Source organism: Radiomyces spectabilis, assembly GCF_025331425.1.
Source record: "Radiomyces spectabilis strain NRRL 2753 chromosome Unknown BYT42scaffold_5, whole genome shotgun sequence".
NCBI lineage: Eukaryota > Fungi > Mucoromycota > Mucoromycetes > Mucorales > Radiomycetaceae > Radiomyces > Radiomyces spectabilis.
The window spans coordinates 1,561,573-1,582,892 of NW_026251930.1; the positions used below are offsets into that span (position 1 = coordinate 1,561,573).

The 21,320-nt window shown below is 44.1% G+C and overlaps 8 protein-coding genes across 8 annotated transcripts; 4 read left to right on the forward strand and 4 right to left on the reverse strand.

Moving 5' to 3' along the window:
• The first annotated feature begins 53 nt into the window (after positions 1 to 53).
• Positions 54 to 1,701, forward strand: BYT42DRAFT_531297 (uncharacterized protein). The gene is made up of 7 exons (XM_051565417.1): positions 54 to 182; positions 280 to 440; positions 517 to 592; positions 663 to 739; positions 824 to 965; positions 1,047 to 1,308; positions 1,363 to 1,701. The coding sequence occupies exons 1-7, from the start codon at positions 79 to 81 to the stop codon at positions 1,513 to 1,515; spliced, it is 975 nt and encodes a 324-aa protein (XP_051424717.1). The 5' UTR covers positions 54 to 78; the 3' UTR covers positions 1,516 to 1,701.
• Positions 1,702 to 1,704: 3 nt separating this feature from the next.
• BYT42DRAFT_566508 (uncharacterized protein) lies at positions 1,705 to 3,996 on the reverse strand. The gene is made up of 4 exons (XM_051567989.1): positions 3,879 to 3,996; positions 3,407 to 3,753; positions 2,057 to 3,267; positions 1,705 to 1,946 (listed from the first exon to the last, which is right to left on the reverse strand). The coding sequence occupies exons 2-4, from the start codon at positions 3,634 to 3,636 to the stop codon at positions 1,795 to 1,797; spliced, it is 1,593 nt and encodes a 530-aa protein (XP_051424718.1). The 5' UTR covers positions 3,637 to 3,753; positions 3,879 to 3,996; the 3' UTR covers positions 1,705 to 1,794.
• A 220-nt stretch (positions 3,997 to 4,216) lies between these two features.
• BYT42DRAFT_566511 (uncharacterized protein) lies at positions 4,217 to 4,484 on the reverse strand (the record flags this gene model as incomplete). Its single annotated transcript, XM_051567990.1, has 1 exon — positions 4,217 to 4,484. A coding segment is annotated over exon 1 (197 nt), but the record flags the coding sequence as incomplete, so codon positions are not given.
• Positions 4,485 to 5,270: 786 nt separating this feature from the next.
• BYT42DRAFT_566513 (transmembrane amino acid transporter protein-domain-containing protein) lies at positions 5,271 to 7,629 on the reverse strand. The gene is made up of 5 exons (XM_051567991.1): positions 7,000 to 7,629; positions 6,814 to 6,914; positions 6,259 to 6,698; positions 5,993 to 6,186; positions 5,271 to 5,933 (listed from the first exon to the last, which is right to left on the reverse strand). Exons 1-5 carry the CDS (start codon positions 7,484 to 7,486, stop codon positions 5,731 to 5,733), a joined length of 1,425 nt encoding a protein of 474 aa, XP_051424720.1. The 5' UTR covers positions 7,487 to 7,629; the 3' UTR covers positions 5,271 to 5,730.
• Positions 7,630 to 8,354: 725 nt separating this feature from the next.
• On the forward strand, positions 8,355 to 10,426 carry BYT42DRAFT_593265 (arginyl-tRNA synthetase; the record flags this gene model as incomplete). The annotated part of the gene is made up of 5 exons (XM_051570685.1): positions 8,355 to 8,552; positions 8,637 to 8,958; positions 9,018 to 9,179; positions 9,278 to 10,037; positions 10,105 to 10,426. 5 exons carry the CDS (start codon positions 8,355 to 8,357, stop codon positions 10,424 to 10,426), a joined length of 1,764 nt encoding a protein of 587 aa, XP_051424721.1.
• A 1,023-nt stretch (positions 10,427 to 11,449) lies between these two features.
• Positions 11,450 to 15,442, forward strand: BYT42DRAFT_566518 (uncharacterized protein). Its single transcript, XM_051567992.1, has 17 exons — positions 11,450 to 11,625; positions 11,693 to 11,788; positions 11,851 to 11,968; positions 12,042 to 12,478; positions 12,557 to 12,627; positions 12,700 to 12,755; positions 12,811 to 12,858; positions 12,929 to 13,008; positions 13,074 to 13,314; positions 13,392 to 13,468; positions 13,529 to 13,639; positions 13,704 to 13,763; positions 13,821 to 13,961; positions 14,038 to 14,226; positions 14,300 to 14,436; positions 14,505 to 14,592; positions 14,665 to 15,442. Exons 1-17 carry the CDS (start codon positions 11,560 to 11,562, stop codon positions 15,154 to 15,156), a joined length of 2,508 nt encoding a protein of 835 aa, XP_051424722.1. The 5' UTR covers positions 11,450 to 11,559; the 3' UTR covers positions 15,157 to 15,442.
• A 2,517-nt stretch (positions 15,443 to 17,959) lies between these two features.
• On the forward strand, positions 17,960 to 19,431 carry BYT42DRAFT_613218 (uncharacterized protein; the record flags this gene model as incomplete). Its single annotated transcript, XM_051571708.1, has 5 exons — positions 17,960 to 18,010; positions 18,497 to 18,703; positions 18,774 to 18,839; positions 18,939 to 19,203; positions 19,247 to 19,431. 5 exons carry the CDS (start codon positions 17,960 to 17,962, stop codon positions 19,429 to 19,431), a joined length of 774 nt encoding a protein of 257 aa, XP_051424723.1.
• Positions 19,432 to 20,026: 595 nt separating this feature from the next.
• BYT42DRAFT_634683 (uncharacterized protein) lies at positions 20,027 to 21,123 on the reverse strand (the record flags this gene model as incomplete). The annotated part of the gene is made up of 4 exons (XM_051572481.1): positions 20,027 to 20,331; positions 20,401 to 20,430; positions 20,542 to 20,680; positions 21,010 to 21,123. 4 exons carry the CDS (start codon positions 21,121 to 21,123, stop codon positions 20,156 to 20,158), a joined length of 459 nt encoding a protein of 152 aa, XP_051424724.1. The 3' UTR covers positions 20,027 to 20,155.
• Positions 21,124 to 21,320: the final 197 nt, after the last annotated feature.

The following is a 21,320-nucleotide window of genomic DNA, read 5'->3' on the forward strand; positions in this document are numbered from 1 at the left end:
GAGAATCTTTAAGATTTCAAAAGCCGCTTTGGCGAAACAGGTGTTGGTGTTTCTTTCTATTTCTTTCTTAATTACATCATGGCAAATAAAGGCACTCAAAAGACCCTGGAAAAGCTGAAAGCATCTGTCAATGCAGGCAATTACTATGAAGCTCACCAGATGTACCGAACCGTGGCACGACGGTAAGTGTGGCTATTACTGAAGACGCTCTCCCTTGTAGTACGCGTGCTTACTTTGGACCTCTTCTTCTTCTTCTTCTTCCCTGTTCATCTCACTTAGTTATAACAAACAACAAAAATATGACCACACTATTCAACTGTTGCACGACGGGGCGTTGTCCCTGATGCAACATGGTCAAAGCACTTCGGGCGCCGATTTAGCCAACTACATGTTGGAAACTTACAAGATCGCCAATGTCCCAGTCGACGCCGCTTCCCTCGGTAAAGAAAAAAAAAAGAACTACCCCTTTCCTTACCCGCATGTTTTCATCTCAACATCATCTCACTCGGACTTTAGATCGTGTGGTGGAATTGTTGAGCTTATACTCTCCCAAGGAAGCCGGCCGCAAAACGTACATTTCCAGCGCTTTCAGGTAAACGTTATACAGGCAATATGTCAGAATAAACCATAACAACGGGTCAACCTGATATGGCGAATATTAGCTGGACACAGAAAAATGGCGAATACAGAGAAGGCGACCCCGAGTTGCATGACTTTGTCGGAACCATGTTTTACCAAGGTAAGGAAAAGGCAGGACAAAACGGCTGTCCAAAAGATAGATAAATGAAGTGCTCATGCTCCGGGTTTTCTTTGTTATCCAAAGAGGGACGTTTCCAGCAAGCTGAGGAGCATTTGTTGGTGGGCACTGACCATAGCGCGGAAGTATTGGGCGAGTTGGCATCTGCATGGACAAAAGAGGAAGAAGGTCCCTTGGAAGGATTCCACATTGCAAGGATCGTCCTTCAGTATGTATTTTTTTGGATCGGAAAAAGAAGCAACTTCAACGAGGGACATTCCGCTGATGTGTTATATGAATATGTGACTAGGCTTCTTGCGATGAAAAACATTCACCATGCCACCTTGGCTCTTGCCAGTTACGTGAAAGCGGCTCAACCAAAAACGACAGAATCGTTGCCTTTCCGTTGTGCTCCTGCCGACGAACCTGTTCAGCTCCCTGTTTACGATGATTCATGGACCAATTTTGCGCAGTTGATGTTGTTAACATGTCAACGTGACAGTGCGGATTTCTTTAGACAGTTGCGAACCAAATACAACGAATTATATGGTCCTCACAAGGGATTTGATGAGGTAAGTACTATGTAGGCGATACAGGGAAAAGGGCCATACTGACACGATGCTTAGCTATTGGACGACATTGGTGCGGTATTTTTCAATATTCCTAAGCCGAGAAAGCAGGGCAACATGTTGCAAGATTTGATGAGCAGTTTGTTTTCTGGACCGCCCGCCCCTGCCCCACAACAACGACGTGTCGCCTCTGGCATGGAACTTGATTAAACGGTTGATATCCTTGTCGAATAAAGAGCAATATGTGCCTTGTTAATGTTTCCGCTATTTCCGTTTACATTTGCCCCTCCACCAGCAACAATAGTAATTCGTAGTGACATTGCATATCCCATATTATAGCATATCCACCAATGCAACACAAACGCACAACACAAGTGCACACACAAATTGAGAGAGAAGGTTGAGGACAAAACAGAGAAAATCATGTTTTATTACTGATCAAATGAGGGTTGATAATCAACATCCGTCAGATCATGAGCTCAGGTAGATTTACTGCTTCCAGATCTTGTGTTCCAAGCCCATTTCGTTGTTGGGAGCCAAACCAACACAAGCTCTGAAGATGTTTTCAATAGCAGTGCGCTGTCTACCCAAAGCGTTCACCACAGGGGTGTTAGGAGACACCATAGGAGCTTTGAGCATATCTATTGCAATGACATAACAGCATTTAGTGAACCATTTTCCCTCAAACTTTTGCCCACAAATTGCCCAAAACCCATTCCACCCATCGAGATCAAGCCACCTGGATACTTACAGCTCAAAATGGACATGACACTGTGGAAGGTGCTGAACTTGGTCATTTCACCGGTCTTGTACTGGATACGGGTCATCAATTCGGCCATGACGACGAGATCGATGATCAAAGGAGAAGCCAACAAGGAGTCTTCACAAATGTTGTAGACAGAAATCGATTGGCGACCCCCCATGAAAATATCGCACTCATATTCATCCAAAGCACGCTTGGAGTCACCCACGGAAGGAACATACTTGATAACGACGGTGTGATCGGGATGTTCGTCCTTTTGGTACAGCACGTGGTTGGCAGCCACCATGTCATCGACCACGGTGGATTTGGAGATTTCCTTGCTTCGGAACTGCTTGTGAGACGACAAGTTCTTACCATCATTGTTACCCAAATGGTTGTAAGAAGTGATGGCCACAGGCTTGATACCGGCGTTGACGAGGAAGTCAACAATAGCCGACTTGAACTTGGTCTGACCGGACTTGAAGTCATCACCACCGATGAAGGCACGGTGTTGTTCTGCGAGTTGCAAAAGACCGGGAACAAAAGTGTTCTGGGGGGAACCGTTGATGAAAGGCACGTTTTCTTCGATACAAGCCAAAGCAAAGATGGAGGAAGGAGCAACTTCATCGTGGGAAGATTCAACGGCCTTGAGGAAGTTCTCAGCAGTGTCGTTGACGCCTTCAATGATTTCGGCATAACGTTCAGTGTTGGCGGTCCAGACAACAATGACCTTGTCCAACTGGTTGGCAATCTTGAAATCACGAATATCCTTCTTGATGTGTTCGACGTGCTTGCGCTTATCTTGACCTTCAATAAGGTTATCCGCACGATCCGATTGATTGGCGGCGATGAAATCGGGGTAGTAAATGGAAGGCAAAGGCTTCATGGTAGCCAATTCGTCATAGACTTGACGTTGGAGATCATACTCGAGGACCTGAGCACGCTCCATACCTTCGGCGAGGTTCTTGCCAGAGATATCCCAACCGCTGATGACAAGATCGGTAGGATTGACCAAGGGCAACATCTGCGACAAGGGAATGTACACATCTTCGCCGTTGGCATCTACACCAAGACGCACCGTCGATGCCTGAGTGACCGAACCCCAGTAATTAGGGGAATGGACGCCGGACTTGTTGCGCCATGTCAATTTACGCTTGTGCGCCACAATGGAAGCAGTCAAAGTCGTACCGTTGTTGCCACCCCAACCAACCATCATCAAACTAAACTCACGGGAAATCTTAGCATTCACACTCAGATAACGTGCACAAAAAAAGAAAATTATACCCAGACAAAAAAAGCCCAAGGCAGCGGGAAAGACAAGAGAAAAAGAAAAAAATAAAGGACGGAAGAATCATTTACCCAACACGAGGAACGGCGCGTTCGGTCTTGAAATGGTAGACTTGGTTGACGGGTTCAACGACCATGGAGCCATCGGCTTGCTTGTTGATGACGGTGTTATTGTAGGTGTATTCCGACAAGATGTGTTCGTCGGTGTACTGAACATTGGGAGCATTCACTTTGAAGAGTGGAGCCGCCACAGAAGACACAGGAGAAGCAGTGGAGTATTCGTTAGAATGAGGAGGGGCCATATTGGAAATTGGAAAGTTTGGAGAAATCAAAGGATTTTAGAAGTTCTTTTTGGGTCGGTCACTGCAGCGCTTGTATCCTCTGTGTGGGTTGTGAACAGAAGCTAGATGGTTCGCGAACTAGTGGTAGAAGAGGAACAACAAATACAGTTAATAAGGTTATTCTACTGGACCAGTATCGACAAGATGAATTCATGCACTGGTAGGCATAGTTACATCCATTGAATAAGGAGTAGATAATTTACCGTCTTTTCTATTCAATGATATGAGGTGCGTCTAGATGTAGTCGCTCCTCGTTAACTTGGTTAAAAAAGATGGGGAACGAAAGATGAAAAAGAAAGATTTTCTGCGGCCTTGTTTTTGGGTTGGCTCGAGGAATATAAATGGAGGCCGGCTCAAAGGTTGGAATTTGACGGGGTGGCTTGTGTGACCCCAGAAAAAGCCGGAGCTGTGGACAGAAACCAAAAATCACGCTTTTCGCCCAATCAGTGAATGCCACTTTTGGCTCGGCCCCCAAAATAAAATAATCCGAAACCGCTTTTTTGAAAGTTTCACATGTTAAAGATAAGCGGGCCAAGTGGGCCTGGCGGGCAAGATAACCTTTTTCTTTTTCTGCTTCGATAAAGAAACTTTAAAATACTTATTCATCTGCCATTTTTTCTTGTTTGTTCAGCGAGTGATGAAAATGACATTCTTTGTTTGTTTGTTTTTTTTTTGCTGTGAACAGCAAGAAACACAAAGCTAAAGGATGATCTTTTGCCACATGATATGCTCGTGGGGGATTTGTTGCCAGGTTGGACATGTCAAAAAGAAGGAAAAAAAAGACCATGATCCTTGTCATTTTAAAACGCCGAGGTTTTTCGTGACAGGTACGATGGCGTGCTCCAACCCCAAATCCAAAAAGACTTTGATACCTTGTTCGTCGTGCAAGTCGCACCAAATTGAGCCGGGACATTGCAGAACCTATAATCCAAGTTGCGTTCGTATTTTCATAAAACTGTATTGTGACAATGGTAACGACAGGGTCACATCGTGAAAGAGGTAATCAATGATATCAAGGTATAAAATAGTTTATTTTTACGCCTTTATGCTTGATCAAAAGGCCCTATGGATTAAATGATGGATGAAATGTATGCATGTTGCCAATTTTTAAAATTACATTTGTTTTTTAGCTCAGGGCGCTTGGCAAGCACAGCACGGCACGGCACTGCCCAACAGCATCATCTCCATAGATCCATCTTCGACGCCTACAGATTCAATGTAGCAACTTTTTTTTACAACTATGCATTGATATTTACCTTCTATATTTTGACGGTCCACGTCTTGGTCCCCAGTTGAGCGCGTTTAAATTGAGATTGATCTTGACCATTTTTATATTGACAAAAAATGCCTTTGCCTGGATTCGTCCTTGTAATGTTTATGCGCCTCACTTATCAGAATGTCAATATGTTTGGGAAAGGTTCAGTTTGCCTTAGGATTCTGGAATTGCATGACAGAAGTCTGAACAGCATTCATAATAAAGTAAGTTACAGTATGATGCTCATTTGCATAATGAGACCACCATGATATCCATGAGCGTCCTCTCCTGCAGCAGTATTTAGCCCTAGAACAAACTGTTGCTTTTGATACTGATTCCTGTGAATTACTCTGTCGTTTTACAGTATCTCGACAAAAACTTAATCGTCTGCTGATGAGTAAATATATGTCGCGGATCTTGTATACTTTTATTCGACGGTCAATCCCGCTTCCTTGATCAATAAACAGAGACAAGACAATAATGACTTGGGGGTTTGGCGTCATATTATGTGGTTTGATCTCGGGAATAATCTCTAGGTAGTATAGGAATATTGTGTCCCTCAAATCATGGCTCATCTTACTGGCGGATGGGATGATCACGCGCCGACAAAACTCCATTTCTCCTGGTATACGGCACTCCTGCATCAATCTTTTTGCGATTTTCTTTCATATAGAACGCTTGTATTGCATTGTCCATGTTATGGCTGACACTCGTGTTACTGCCATCGGATCCTCTTATCCTCAATGAATTCGTGCATGCAAAGTTGAAGACTGGGATAACGGGTATTTGATGGATGACGTTTATGCCAGAATAGCGTCTACAATGGCAAAGTACATGATTGGGAAACTAATACAGACTAGACTAAAAGCGATCACCATCAAACCCCACGTAGGCTGCAGTCCGTTGCCTTGCGAAGGCTCCAAAAGTGGAAGCTTTGTTGCTTCGCCGTAGATCAAGTGAGGCAAGAAAATTCGGATGTAAGCCGCCCCAGGTAATAAGAAGCCTTTAGAACAGTCAGCACAGTGAATTAAATTTGGCGATGGTTAGGGATGATATGCTTACCCAAGGCGATAGTGGAAAATCCACCGACCACATCAAAGACTTTACCAAGGGAAGTAAGCGTGGCGCCGAAACATAGAATAAGGATAAAGACACCGATGGTGACCAGCACATGTTCTTTATTTGTCGTGATGCGCCCGTTCTCATTCAGCCCCATCATTTTTTGTACGGCTTCTCGACATGGGTGAATACAAAGCCTTAAATAATTGAGCGCTCCAAGTTAGAAAAAGGGTTCCATGGAAGAACCGGTATGCTTTGTATACGCTTACGGTATGGTGAGCACCATGAACAGGCCGAGAGCAAGACGTACCAGATTAATGGCGCCGTCATCCATGGGAAAGTTAAGCAAGACGTTGGCCTGAACATTTTTACCGAAACAAAGGTATCCCATGACAGCAAATACAAAGTTGGCCAGGTATGCCAAGAGAATGGCAATCGACGTTGCGTGAAGCCATTGGGACGGTCGTTGATCTCGTTGCGACAGGTACACGCCGAAGATGTTTTGAGAACAGCCAAATGCCAGTCCCATGATTGCTAATCCCTTGAACATGTCTGGAGAAACCGCCGCCACTTCGAGTTCCAAGGGGGATGGTGCATACTTGGGGACACGGATGATGATCCCCAACAGCATAAAGGGTAATAACATGACCCCCAACGTGGACCACTTGGTGATACGTGCTGTCGATCGCGTCAGGCTTAGTGGCAGACTCTGGATTATACAAAATAGGAAAGGTCATGTTCAATACGACGAAAAAATACACAAAATTACACAAAAATAGAAGTTTGGGTTTTTTAATCCAACCGGGGAAAAATAAATGACTTACACAAAAGAGTCCAAAACAAATCACGGCATACCGTCGATCGCTGATATACGGCACTTGGGGAAAATAATGACCGAGCAATGCCGGTAGCGTATCACCCAACACTGATGATTTGTTTTTGTTTTTTTGTGAGTTTGGTTATCCATGTCCATCTGATCCATAAATCCGATCCTTTTGTATTCAACTTACAGATGTAATAAGAGACCGCGGTGCCAGCCGTGTGGAAGAATACAATAAAATTAACGACTTGTGATCCAATATCGCCTAAAAGACATTGGCATAAACCGCCCAAACTATATTCGTGAAGGGCCATGCCGCTGAGAACTGTAAGGTGCATGGCGGTACCGGTGAGGAAGGCGACAATGACCGAACATACCAGACCGAGCCAGAATCCACAGTAATGCAAAGCCAAAGGTAGCCCGATAATGCCAGTGCCCATCATGGCATTCACGAGATTCATTGATGCTCCGAAAACAGTGCACGTTCCATAACCCGGTTTTTCCGCTTGAAGCGCTTCCATGCTAACTTTGGCAGCGCCATATTGGGTGTCATGCGTATTGCATTGAACGAGTGAGCTGGCTTCCGTGATACTGGTTGAACAACTTTCGCGGCTGGTGCACGAGACAAGGATGCTGCTGCTGCTGTCGTAGAACAACTCCCTGGAGTGACTGGTCATTATTTCCTATTTTGCAGAAATGGAACAATCGGGGTGATGGAGTATTGTGAAAGAGAGGCAAGGAAAGGAAAGAACAAAGAGGGCGAGCAAGAAAAAAAAATTGGATAGTAGCAAAGGGGAAAAAAATGGAATATGAAAAAAAGAGGATAAATCTTGGTATGACTCAGACGGTGGAGGATGATACTTATAGGATCGTCCCTTCTAGACTCCATAAGATAAGAAGTGTTTACCATTGGCTCGCTTTGTTTACATGCAATGGCAATACGAATGCACGATAGATAAATAAATGGCAAGATTCAAAAAAGAAAGTGCTGCAAAAAATGAGAAAGAAATGGGGGCACGGTTTACAATTGAAAAAGATTCCACTCCAACTTGGGCTACGAGAACTCTCGCCATCATTGAAAAGAACAGGACAAATCCCGGCTGCAGACACCCAACGCATCTTGGTTTTTTTTCTGCGCAGAACCTCGTTAGAGCATCCACGAAATAAATCATTCAGATGATGTATTTAAAAATAAAATGGACCACCCAAAAGAGTCTTGTGGTCTAACAGAGCAGAGAATCTTCGCAATGTAAACATACATCGCATCCGTACTACTCTATCATTGACATGCAAAATGATCTCCATTGGCGCAAACCCACCCAAAAAAAAAAAAAAAATTAGCATCAGGGCATTTGGCTTGTGGCGGAGTACCAACTTTATCCCCGTTGGAAGGACGGTGGAACCCTTTTTGAAAATGGGATGTTTTGAGCCGGCTTATTCCAACCCCACCCCCCCTCCCCCCTGTCTGAGCCTGAAAAGAAGACTTGATCATTCTTCAACTCAACCAGCCGCAGCCTCACCTGGTCGTGATACTTACATTGATCCATGGCTCAATCAGCTAGGACAGCTATCGCAAGGAAACTACTGCAATTCACTTCATGTACAGAATCACAACTGGTTGGATTGCTCGGTACCCCTAAAACCGGCACACCATATCAGTTCCGGTTGCCCATACACAAACTGGGGTCCACTGCCGCCGAAGCACGAACATCCACTCTATGGCACGATCGATTATCAAAAGAGGTATGAAATCATGGATAACTTTCTCATAGAGACAATGCACCTTAAACTGGTTTTTTTTCCTTGGGGGGTGCGGTGGGGTGATAGTTTGCTTCAGACACCTTCATTGCTAAAGCAGCCACGCAAGGTCCTTTTCTGGAATTCACCGTTCAACCTTTGACTTATCTTCAACGGACATTGCACCAAGTATATGCACAAAAAGAACGTTATGGCTGGAGCGAATATTCAGGCACAGGCGTGGAAAAACCGACGGTAGTAATCGATTACAGCTCCCCCAATATTGCCAAACCATTTCATGCAGGTCACTTGCGAAGTACGATCATTGGCAATTTCGTGAAACGAGTGCATGAAGCCATGGGATACCGTGTGATAGGCATCAATTACCTAGGCGACTGGGGAAAGCAATATGGTAGACTCAGCAAGGCACGGCCTAAAGTGAGAAATCGCATTGACAGTTGAATTTTACAGGTCTTTTGGCAGTTGGATTCGAAAAGTATGGAGACGAAACTGCATTAGCCAAGGATCCTATTCACCACCTTTATGAAGTGTATGTGAAAATCAATGCAGACGCTGCAAAGGATCCCAATATCGACCAACAAGCAAATGATTATTTCAGACGCATGGAGCATGGTATGGGTTTTATTTCAGACAAGAAGAGACAAAGGTGTCCAGTGATTTGCTAAACAGACAATGGGCATTCTATGTTTTTTTTTTCTTCTCTTTTGCAGGAGATGAAAAAGCTCTTGAGCAGTGGCGTCGCTTCCGTGAGATGAGTATTCGTTCATATACATCCATCTATAAGCGTCTGAATATCGAATTCGAACAATATTCTGGTGAATCCGAAACCGAACCGTACATTGCCAAAGTTCATCAGCAGTTGAAGCAGTGTGATCTGATTACCGAAACCGATGATGGGGCGTGGGTCGTGGACCTGGAACAGTATAAACTCGGCAAACCCATTGTGCGACGCGCTGACGGTACCAGTCTGTACCTGACCCGGGATTTGGCCAGTTTGACATTGCGCAAGGAAAAGTACGGGTTCGATAAGGCTGTGTATGTGGTGGGAACCGAACAGTCGCTTTATCTGCAACAGGTGTTCAAGATTTACCAACTTTTACAACGCGATGGTCATGTCCCTGAGTTGCATCACGTTAACTTTGGACGGATCAACGGCATGTCGACCCGCAAAGGCACGGTAGTATTCCTGCAAGATATTCTTGACACCGCTCAAGAAAAGATGGAGGAAAATATGCAAGAGGGAGGCAACCAGATGAAATACGATCAGTTGTACGATCAAGGGCTCGATAACGGCCTGGTCGGTCAGGATGCCATCCATTACATTGCTGATAAATTGGGTACTTCCGCCGTGATTGTACAGGATATGGTAGCCAAACGCATCAAGAACTATCAATTCTCATGGGATCGGATGACCAAAGCGCAGGGGTATACGGGAGTGTACCTCCAGTTCACCTATGCACGGATGTGCGGGTAAGTAGTAACCAGTGACCATCTCAAACTCTGGGAAAACAATGACCATGTCTAACGCGTACTGTAGCATTGAACGATATGCCAATACCCCGATTCGTCCGGACTGTGATCTTTCGTTGCTGAAAGAAAAGGAAGCCTTTGAGTTGGGATTAATTATCTCGCAATTTCCGGACATTGTGCGTGGCAGTTATCGTACTATGGATCCATGTACGCTTGTTCAATATCTCTTTAAACTTTCGCACGCTATCAGCCAAGCGAATCACCTGTTACGCGTGAAAGATACAGACAAACATATTGCGGAGCCACGGATGTTGCTTTTTTGGGCTGCCAAAACCACTCTCGCCAATGGCCTTCGACTCATTGGCATTGAACCTCTTGAACGCATGTAACTATTCATATCCCAATAGAACCTTATCATAGCATATAAAAAATTCGCATTGTATTATCTCCTTAGTGTCAGTAGTATAGAATCGCATCTTATTCCAGTTTTCCCCCCTAGTTTTCCTCGTTTCTCTAAAAAGGGCGACCTGCATTGAGCATCTAAACCTTTTTTAGTGGATGCATAGTTGAAACGGTAAAATCGTCATATTCAAAAAGCAATATCCCGTTGAAACGGTGATTCAATCACGGCTTAACCTAATATGCCGCAAAAGCTGAAAACTTCGTTCCTCCTGGATTGTCGTGATCCTGCTAAATACTTGTCTTGGTATCTATCGAGTACTCTGGATGTTTCGGCACTATGTTATTGGCAAGCGGATCTGTGTCGGGTCCCTGCAGATTTATCCTTTTCCGTTATTTGAAATAAAAGGCTTTTTTCTTATGATTATCAACCTAAAATCCAGACGCACATCTCAATTGTTAGATATGCCGATGCACCCCATCCATGACGATCTTCCAACTTTCATTAATCAATCCCAGAATGAAAACTATGATACTACTAAATGTACAGCACAGTACTCAGCACAGATGTCATGTGATTCCAGTCATACCACAAAAGGATATTGCGAATCAATGATCAAGGTGGTTGCAAGAATCGCTCACTCACACTAGCACCCAAAGTCAATCTATGGTTAGAACGTTTCGATTCGCTTTATTATGAATTACAATTCAGAAAAAGACATTCGCTGTCATTAATGTTTCCCCGTTAATCGAAGATTATAGTAGAGAGTATCTTCTTTTGTGTTGGTTTCATCCAACGAAATGGATATGTATGTTTTCTCTGAATGTATAGGACCAACAGGTCTGCGTAACCACTTTCAAATTCTTGAGTGGATCGCCTGCTCGCAACAACGAAATTGTATATCACCCAAATTCCTCGCCAGGTAGGCGGTGCCGTCTTCAAGACAGTTATAACGTACTGCATTTCAAAGGGTGACATAGGCAGCCTTGATGCATAAATTTTCGAGGTTGGCAACTTGTGAATCACCGTGACTGTTCCTGGAACCAAAAAAGGAGGGCCCTTTCTTTCCTGTGGCGAACCAACCATATTTTTATTTCTGTGCATAGACGGACCAGATTTAGAATGGATCCCAAAAAGGACGAGCGTGAAAGATCAGAGTCTCCTGAAGAACCTCCAGTGGTCATTAAAGTAAATGAGAGATACTAGTGGAAGACATTTTTCTTGATCCTTTTGCTAATCCGGGGTTTTGGTCTAGCCGATTGCCGCTAGTAAACTACAGGCGTTCTCAATCGGCAGTAGCAGGAAAACACCCTTTCAAAAGCATAAAGAAGAACTGGAACTCAAGAAAAAGGTATCCATCAATACGTCATAGAATTCTCAAAGCAGGAACGTCTCACACAGTCTGCATCGTAGAGAGAATCTGAAGAAGCGGCCAAAGTGTATGAAGAATTCGTAGCTTCTTTCGAAGATGCACCCGACTTTGTTACCGGCATCAAATCTTCTAGTCGCCAACAGACCATGGTGGCAAGAGGTAAAAGAGACATGGGTCCACAAGATCCAAATCAAGGAACACGGCATCTCAACCAATTGTCAATCGGTCATAGATTCCGAACTGGATTACGAACGACCGGCTCCATCAACTTTTAAGCCTACTTCTTTTGTCAAAGCGGGAGAACAGTTTCCTCGGACCCAAGCGTTTGTCAAAGCGGGCGAATCGTCCTCGTTCAAAACACCGGCATTTGTGAAAGCTGGGGAAACGCCGTCCTCCAAGCCGCCTGCTTTCACAAAAGCAGGCGAAACGTCCCATCGCTCCAATTTCACGTCCGAAAAGAAAGAGTCGCCCAAATTTTCAGTGTCTAAACCTGCAGCCAAATCCATTTCGCTTATTCCCAAAAAGGAGACTGGTAATAGTATCAAGCCGATGCCGTTCGTCAAGGCAGGCGAAGGCACGAAACCTATGCCGTTTGTGAAAGCTGGCCAAACCACCGGAGGAAAAGCGAAAATGATGATCGATCAGGAAGAAAGCGATGAAGAGGATGATGTAAGCAAGAACTGTTACCGTATGGAAATCTTGGCGTGTTTGTGGGTATTGATGACAAGAGATCTTTATTGATCTTAGGCTCTCGCACGCAAGGAAGCCAAATCTCAAAAGAAACGCAATCTGGATACCTTTCTGGAGGAAATCAAAAAGTAAACTTGGTGAACGAGTGAATCACAACATCGTCATCCGCATTAAACTCACCGCTAATTTATCATGTAAAGAGAACAAGAAGATCGGGATGATCGTTTACGTAAAGTGCCCCGATCCAGTTCATCAGGTAACGCTAATATTACCAGGATCGATCCTACAAGTTATTCACCATATTTGTTTAGCTTCATCTTCTGGCCGTGATATTTCAGCAGGAATCACTTTAAAAGCAGGTAACTATCCTTGGGTGCCTCCAAAAAAGATGGGAATGAGTCGTGGTAACCACGTCTGCGTTTTGACTAGCCTTCGAGGACCGCCAAGGATCTCATGATTTGGGCGATCCATGGACCACCAACCTGTATGTCGGCAATATCAATCCAGCGGTAAGTTGGGATCTGCGTATTTTGAGTGGAGATGAATAAAGTGCTGATTGTACGTTCTTTCCAAGGTCAATGAGATGCAGCTGTGTCAAGAGTTTGGTCGATACGGACCTATTGCTTCCGTCAAGATTATGTGGCCGCGGTCGCAAGAGGAACACGATCGAAACCGGAATTGCGGCTTTGTCAGTTTTATGGAACGCAGGGATGCAGAGCAAGCCCTCCGGGCTTTGGATGGCAAGGATGTCCAAGGCTATGTCATGAAAGTAGGATGGGGAAAAGCGGTGCCACTACCGGCGCAACCCATGTTTGGTATTTTATCACCTCATCTCATGATGACTTTTTTTCGCGCGTGTGTGCAATGGCTGACCGAGACATATGTTGCTCAGTATTGGAAAAAGCAAAACAGCCCATGCAAACCGGCTTACCCTTCAATGCTCAAATCGTCAAATCACCCGTGGGAACGGTAGGCTTAACAAAGATGGTCGATCATTTTATGTCTTGGTACTAATACTCCCTGTAAAAGAATGTCGTTCCTCGAGCCGAAGTGAAAGTTACCAAACCCACCAATATGAATCGTGTCAAGATTATTCATCGATTGATTGAACGCGTCATTAAGCACGGTCCCCAGTTCGAGGCAAGTCTTTAAACCAACCCTCGATTGCCAATTGACACCATCGAAATTAACGTCACCCATTTAGCATATCATCATGGAAAGAGAAAAAGATAATCCGGCTTTTGAGTTCCTGTTCAAACATACCGTAAGCGTGATTTTTGCATCAGTTATATTCAGGCAGTTCCTCATTATCTGTTGATAGTCTCCCGATCACATCTATTATCGATGGCGCTTGTATTCTATCTTGCAAGGTGATAGCAAATCCGATTGGCGAACCGAGCCATTCCAGATGTTTGAGGGCGGTGCATGGTGGATACCTCCAGAAGTGCCTTTCAATGACGAGGTGAATTATCGAAACATGGATGTCAAACAGTCTAAAGCACGAATAATTGAACATGGATTGCGATTGTTTATTTTAGGGGAAAGCGGACATGTTACTTGATTCGGAGGATGAAGAGCAGGAGAAGGGATCAGATGTTCCCAAGGGCACATTGGGTCCCATTGCCCGGCAACGGCTGGAGATTCTTTTGCGACAAGTCACTTTCAAAAGAGGCACTATTGCACGAGCTATGGCCTTTGCCATTGACCACGCTGACGCGGCGGATGAAGTAAGTGTGTCTAGACGAACGACCATTTGTCATAATAATGATCATAAGTAACCTTTTTTTTGCTGGTCATTAGGTCATTGACCTTGTTATTAAATCGTTATTGCTGCCTGAAACCCCACTATCGGTTAAATTGGCACGGTTATACCTCGTTTCTGATATTTTACATAACAGCAGTGTTCATGTACCCAATGCGTGGAAATATCGGCAATCGTAAGTGCTCTTGGATAGTGGATTTGGTCGACGGCCGAGAGCTGAGCATCAATGTTTTGTTTTTCCAGATTTGAACCGCGGCTACCACCTGTATTTGAGCATCTGAACGGTATTTATCGATCAATCAGCGCGCGATTAAAAGCCGAGCAAGTGCGAGTATGTATATAAGAGAAGAAGACCGATGGACGGAAGTTCTAAATCCTTTTTTTTTTTTTTTTTTTTGAATAGCGACACATCAGCAGCGTACTCACTGTGTGGGAAAATTGGATGGTATTCCCCAAGCATTTTATTGATGAACTCAACGCGACTTTTATGAAAAAGTCATCCGATCCGGCCCCTCGCACGGATAACTGGCAGCCTCTTACGAGTGCTGGAGAACATTCACAGTCAACGTCACCGTTGGCAAGTTCCGAAAAAGAAGAAGCGATTTTGTTGGCGGCTTCTTCAGCAGATAAAGAAGCAATAGCGTCAGCAGATGTGGCGGATGCGGACGTGGACGGGCAACCGATGGAAGAAGACGTCGATGGCGAACCTCTTGAGGAAGGTGTGGACGGTGAGCCTTTGGACGACATTGATGGTGAACCAATGGAGGGCGATGATGTAGATGGCCTGCCGCTCGAGGAAGATATTGATGGTCAGCCGCTGGATGATCGAACGGAACCGTCCGATGCCCATGCCAAGGACGGTGCTCATCTTGAGATCCAAGACATGTTTGCATAAATTCTTTCCCATTCATCATTTCGCCTTCCCTATTGCATCCCGCCTTCTTTTTATCTTGATTGCATCTATCTTTTTGTATTATCATCCCCATGTCTCGCAGGTCTAATATATTGTGGTTCATGTACCTACAGTGCCTGTGCGGCGTGTTCCAAAAGCATCTAGTGTTATCGTATCGCACGACGAAAAAATGGTTTCTGTGATTGTACGTCGCGGGCCATAACAAACTCAGAATATCATTGCATATTTGAATGGCCAGATGAATAGTGAATCTTGTTATCAATTTAATACAAGTTTAGGTTATCAAGTTGATTTGAAGAAAATTATTACATAACGAAGCAGTAAACATCTTAACTACAGTAAACTGGACTTGACAAGAGACAGCTGGGGTCTGCGCCACCTCCTTTACAAAAGAGCGGAGCCAGGGGATGTGCCAAGTAAAAAGCAATGTGGATGATGGATGACAGCCGATGACAAATATGTGAAAAGAAAGATACTTACATGTCAAAGCCAAATGAGGCTCATTCGTCCGATTAGATCGTTCGTACCTAATCCTGCGAAAAAAAAAAAGAAATGAGAAGCATGCGGAACACTGGTTTGAATACCTGATTCAGTGACTGGCGTTTGTCGTTCGTGGCTCGTTATCGGTTCGCTGTATGTGAGGTACCTAGTGTTCTATAGAAGCAAAACCATGAGATACGCTAATGCACCATGTTAATACCCGTTTCGCATCAGCTGGTTGACGTCGTCGTTCGTTCATCGTTCGTTAGAGGTAGTCGTGGATATCGTACTACACTTAAGAACAAAGTAACTCGTTAGTAAAACACACTTTGCGACTGCGCAGCAGTGAACCGCTGTCAGAGCTGTCATCCATCATCCTCCAAGTGGCGGCCATAAGGCAAGAGCATGGTTAATTAGAAGTCATTGAGCGATTGACGAAGGCGAATGAAAAGATAGAAGAACGAAGAAAGAATAGGACTTTTTTTTTGGGGGGGGGAAATTGGGTAAAATCATTTTCATTGCCTCAATTTCTCGCTATCCACTATCCCATGACTCTTGACTTTTATGGAACGTCCCTATGGAGCCGCATCCCTTACCGCAGTGTCTTATATGCCCATTTTATCGCCAAGGGAATCGAAACTGGATTCGGTCTATCGCTCAATCTTTAATATCTAAAAAGCTATTCCCTCGCTTCCCTTATTTATTCAACTTCTTCTACTAGGAGCTTTTGACCTTGCGTGTGCCTTATTCAGTCAACTCACTGCAGGCCCAAAGTTGGGGAACAATCTTTTTCCATCTGAAACCTGGATGTATGGTTGTAACCGAGAATGACATATTATAAAAGTGAAAGCATAATCCGAACATGGATCCAACAGCAAAATATTAGTGATCGTAGAAAATACTATGTCGTGCTGCAATTTTACCAGTTTTCCCGGCGTTAATTTAGTTTTTGGCTGAGCACCGTCTGGCAGTAGTTTGCCACAAAAAAGGTTCACTTATAACAAGCCGTACACCCGCTGTGCAATGGATGCCGCCTGCCACCGGAGGCCGCCCTCTTACATTGAGCGACTTCCGTCAGACAAAAAGCCTAACGCATACACGGCATAACCTGGGCGAGAACTCTTGACGGACTTTGGTATATTAATGACAACCTTATGGCATACATTGCAACGTGATTTGTTTCTGAACACGCGCAAAGCAGCACTGGTTCCGCCCCCCCCCCTCCTCAGTTCCATTCCGCCCAGGCTATAATCGATCTAGAAAGATGTGTGGGTATGTTGGGTATCTAAAAAAATGAGCTAGTAAGCTCTTTGATTGATTCAAATTTCTTCAAGATATTTTACCTTTGTTATTTGAGTTTTAGCCATTGATCGCTTGACATGACTTGGATTATATGACATTGAAAAATTTTGGATTAGTATACGTTCATTACATCATAGCAAAGGAAAAGAAATTAGACTTGCCTTTGAACCAAATGGTATACCGGACAAAAAAAAACAGATGAATACGGACCACAGGTAAGCTTCTTCGATGCGGTAAATAAAATTGCTTCCAGGGCAGTTAAGCGATGGATCGGTGGTCAGCTTGAGCAGGCAAAAAATATTGACGCGGCCAGAAGTGACGGTAATTTCGAGTTGGATTCCAGATATCGAGAGCCCCCGAATAAAAAGAAAGAAAAACAAATAAAGTACATGATGATAAAAAAACAATGGTCGATTCAGTAAAAACCTCCTAAAAACTCTGTGGGAAATAAAGAGGAAAAGACTGCGAAAAGAATATGTACATGAAATATAAAATACAAAATACAAAATACAAACTATGAACTACAAAATACAATAATCGGGAAGACATCTCGAATACCATATCATGAGAAGCAATCCAAAGGAGAGGAACATTAAGAGGACACGTAAGCGTTTTTCCAATGAAAAAGAGTGTCAGGCCACCGACGATGGCCTTTGACGTCATCCAGTTTCGCCAGATGGATGGATGGATGGATGGCGAGAGAAAGTCAACTTGTAGTATCCAGAACTTGTCAGGCAAAAAGAGAACGGAGAACACCGAAGCTAGAAGAAGGATGGAAAAAAAGAGAGGTAAGTCTGTTTTGCCGGAGCAAAATCGATGGTAGACCACTCGACGCTTGCCTTTTTGAGGATTGTAGTCGATTCACCCAATTTATATACACGGGATAAGAATGGTCTGGATGATGGATGCGGATGGGATCTTGATACAATGATAGTGAGGGTTTATCAAGCAAACAGAAAGAGAGAGAGAAAAGCAAAAGAAAAAAGGTATTTAGCATATCATCATGGAAAGAGAAGAAGATAATCCGGCTTTTGAGTTCCTGTTCAAACATACCGTAAGCGTGATTTTCCCAAAGATTTTAATATGTAGATTTTGCTCCAATCAAAAGCTGACTTAGAGAATAATTACGTCATCGAGCTGCTTTTGGCCATGACGCGATTTTTGGCGCTCTTTTTTTCCTTTTATACTTTACTGCGTTTATCGCCTCGACTTCTCTGCCGTTTTTATTGTTACTGGAGCCACCGTTTATTTTTCTTTTTAGAATAATATCATGCTCCTTCGCTCTGATATCAATGTTGACAAGCTTGCCACAATGATAAGCAAACTGGCGGCGAGTGCCCATGATATAACAGAAATTCCATTTGACTGCAAAAGGCTAGACACCGTTATTAAACTGCATAATCTCACCTTGGTGGATGATCTGCAAGAAAAGCTAAGCTTGAGAAGAAGTAGAAGGAAGTAGTGATTTGATACCATGGATATTGTTGATCCATATTCATATTGGTCAATGTCGAAATTGCGCTGCTGAAGGAAGCCAAAGAAGCAGAAGCCGCAGCAGCAGCCGTCGCCGAAGCGCAAGCAACAGCGTATAAAATCTCAAGAAGAACCAGTGGCGCAAGCAGCAGTAGCGGAAGCGGCAGCGTCGAGGACGGCATTGGAACGCCTCATCGAGTATGCAGTCAGTGTACTCATTCCGAAACCGCTCGTCCAAGAATCCCAGGAAGCTGTTCAATCACGAAGAGATGATGTACGCAGCGGGAGGCCAAGGATGCTTTTATCCCGTTGTACCCGTTTGTAAATCTGTAGACATTGGACAGGCCCAGCAAACTGCAGAGCGCGAAGCGATGGTGGACGCAGGATTGAAGTGTCAGGAGGCCAAAGATGTTTCGCGGAGGCAACCATGCACGTTCTGAAGAAGAATGGTAAGTCTCTTTTCACATTATGAACGCGCCATTTTCATATACCCACCAGTATACTATTAGCAAAGAGTGTATGGTGAAGAACAACATTGGGGCTCAATTGTCAAAGTTGAGAATGAAGGAGTATATATTGCAGTGGCACCAACAGCCCCAGCTTATTATCAACCCCATTACGTTAACTGCGGTGTGAGTTACGAGGTTACGGCAGGTGCAGGACTTGGATTAGCGAAATTGTTGTTGATCCTTCCGATCGCGTGCCAAATTCAAGTGGAGCTCTGGGGCTCTTCGATGGCCACCATGCCAAAACAACACAAGAAGAATAGGAAGCGTATAAAGTCGTATGTCACCACTCCAAGCTAATCGTCGTCAAGAGCTGACCATTGAAGAAGAAGGTGAGGCGAATGTGGACGTCGTACTCGAACAGTTGGAGAGCCCTGTGTTGCAGCACGGTGGCGATCATCGCTTTGAGAAAGATGATCGCGTAGAATCACGAGAATTCAAAGAATGGATCCGATCTTTGCTCCGAACCGAAGAACATGGCGATTGGCACAATTAGCAGCAAGAACTCACAATCAGTATGACAATGCTGTTGTCAAGGAAGTCGTATCCAACAACGTAGCCTTCATTTTCGAAGAATTTGAGAGGCTTGCACTTGAGGACGGCGAATGATCATCTCAATTAGAAGATGATCGTGTGGAAAACGAGTGTGACGCAGCAGCCAACCTGTATTCATTGAAGACGAAGAAGATAACGACGAAATTGCAGAGCACGGATACAGCGATCGCGACGGTAAGGTTCGCCAAGATGAAGGCAATGGTTGATGCAGTCATTGGTTGCCAGCAGTTAGCTTGCGAAGAAATTTAGAACAACCAGAATCTAAATGAAGCAGCAGCCGATAGTGGTACGACGGTGACTTTACGGCTATCGTACAGCAAATGGGAGGTCTTGGTTTGGAAGGGGAAGTCGGCGCTTTATGGACAAATCATTCCACTCTGTGATATATGAGAGAATTTAGAACAAAAGAGACAATGAGAATCCTTTGAGACTGTTGGATATCTTTATTTCGATTAATGTGAGATGCCTATTTATGCTTTAGTCTTGAGTCTGAATTAATAATTATCAGTGAGCAGTCCTCGGTTATAAGGGTATTAGGAAGGATCCACATGCTGTGATGTGACAGCGTTACCCGTATGAATTGATCTCGGCGATAGATCCAAGTTATGGATGAAGAGGTTCAATCGGTGTTCTAATGGAGAAGCTCACTCAGAATGGACACACGTCTAGATCCCGATCTTTCCTGTTGGGAACACCAGTCTAGGATGGATAATACGACAAGTAGTGGATATACCACAGCAAGTTTCAGCAATCCAATATGGATCACCAATACCCATAGCGTCAAAGTATTCTTCTTCTTCACCTTCAAGGCACCAGTCAACCGCGTCGTAGAATACTTCTTCTGCATCAGATTGGCAAAGTGTTAAGTTAGTTACCGTTGTGCAAATTTATGTATATGAACTCATCATACCTTTTTCAGTGACTTGGCGCTCTTTTACATCTATCAAAAACAACGCAGTCAATTAATACCAAATACAATATATGCTGGCTTTTGACGTAACCGACCTTTACGACTCGGTTAATTTTTTTGCTGCGCATGGTTTGACCTTACGATCATCATCTTGGCTGTACTTGCGCAGCGCCTTTTTGTGCACGCGGGTCTTCGTTTTCTGAATCACCGTTTCTGACATGTCATCTTTCAAGGTGAGTTTACGCAATTTTAATGACGGTGTCCAGAATTTTGCAGTCAACTGAAGCGTCGGTGATATCATGGGTATTCACTGCCATCTCGCTCATCCTTATGGCAAGCTCATCAACGTTGGTCTCAGAGCGGACGAGCATGGTAGTGAGAACAAGGAAAATAGGAACGATGTGTGCAGTAGCAGTAAAAAAACAGTGAGAGTAGTGAAGATGATAAACGCAGTAAAAGGAGAAAAAAATACGGAGGGATTGAAAAAACGTGAAGCGGAAAAGGGGAAAAAAACGCGCCAAAAAACGCGACAAGAGCAAGAGCAGCTTGGATGACGTCATTAGTTTCGCTCATTTGTGATTGGAGGAGATTATTAGTGGACTAGCTTACTGTGTTGTGTGGCACGCAGCCGCCAGACCGTGAGCAGCTAGAGATTATCTTGACGCCGGGAACTCGTAAAATTACAGTACGACGTATTTCCTTCTCATGATCAGCAATATCCATGTCGTTGGATGCATAGTTATAATTATGCTCCACTTTTCGTCAGGAACTTGCTTCTACTAGTTCGGATTTATATACTGCCGCATGAATATAGGTTTGAGTTCAAACGTGGGGTGTGGGAAGAAGCGTTATTGCTATTTCTCGATGAAGTAAATGGATATTGTGTATTTTATATTGCTAGATACGACTCTCATTTTTGG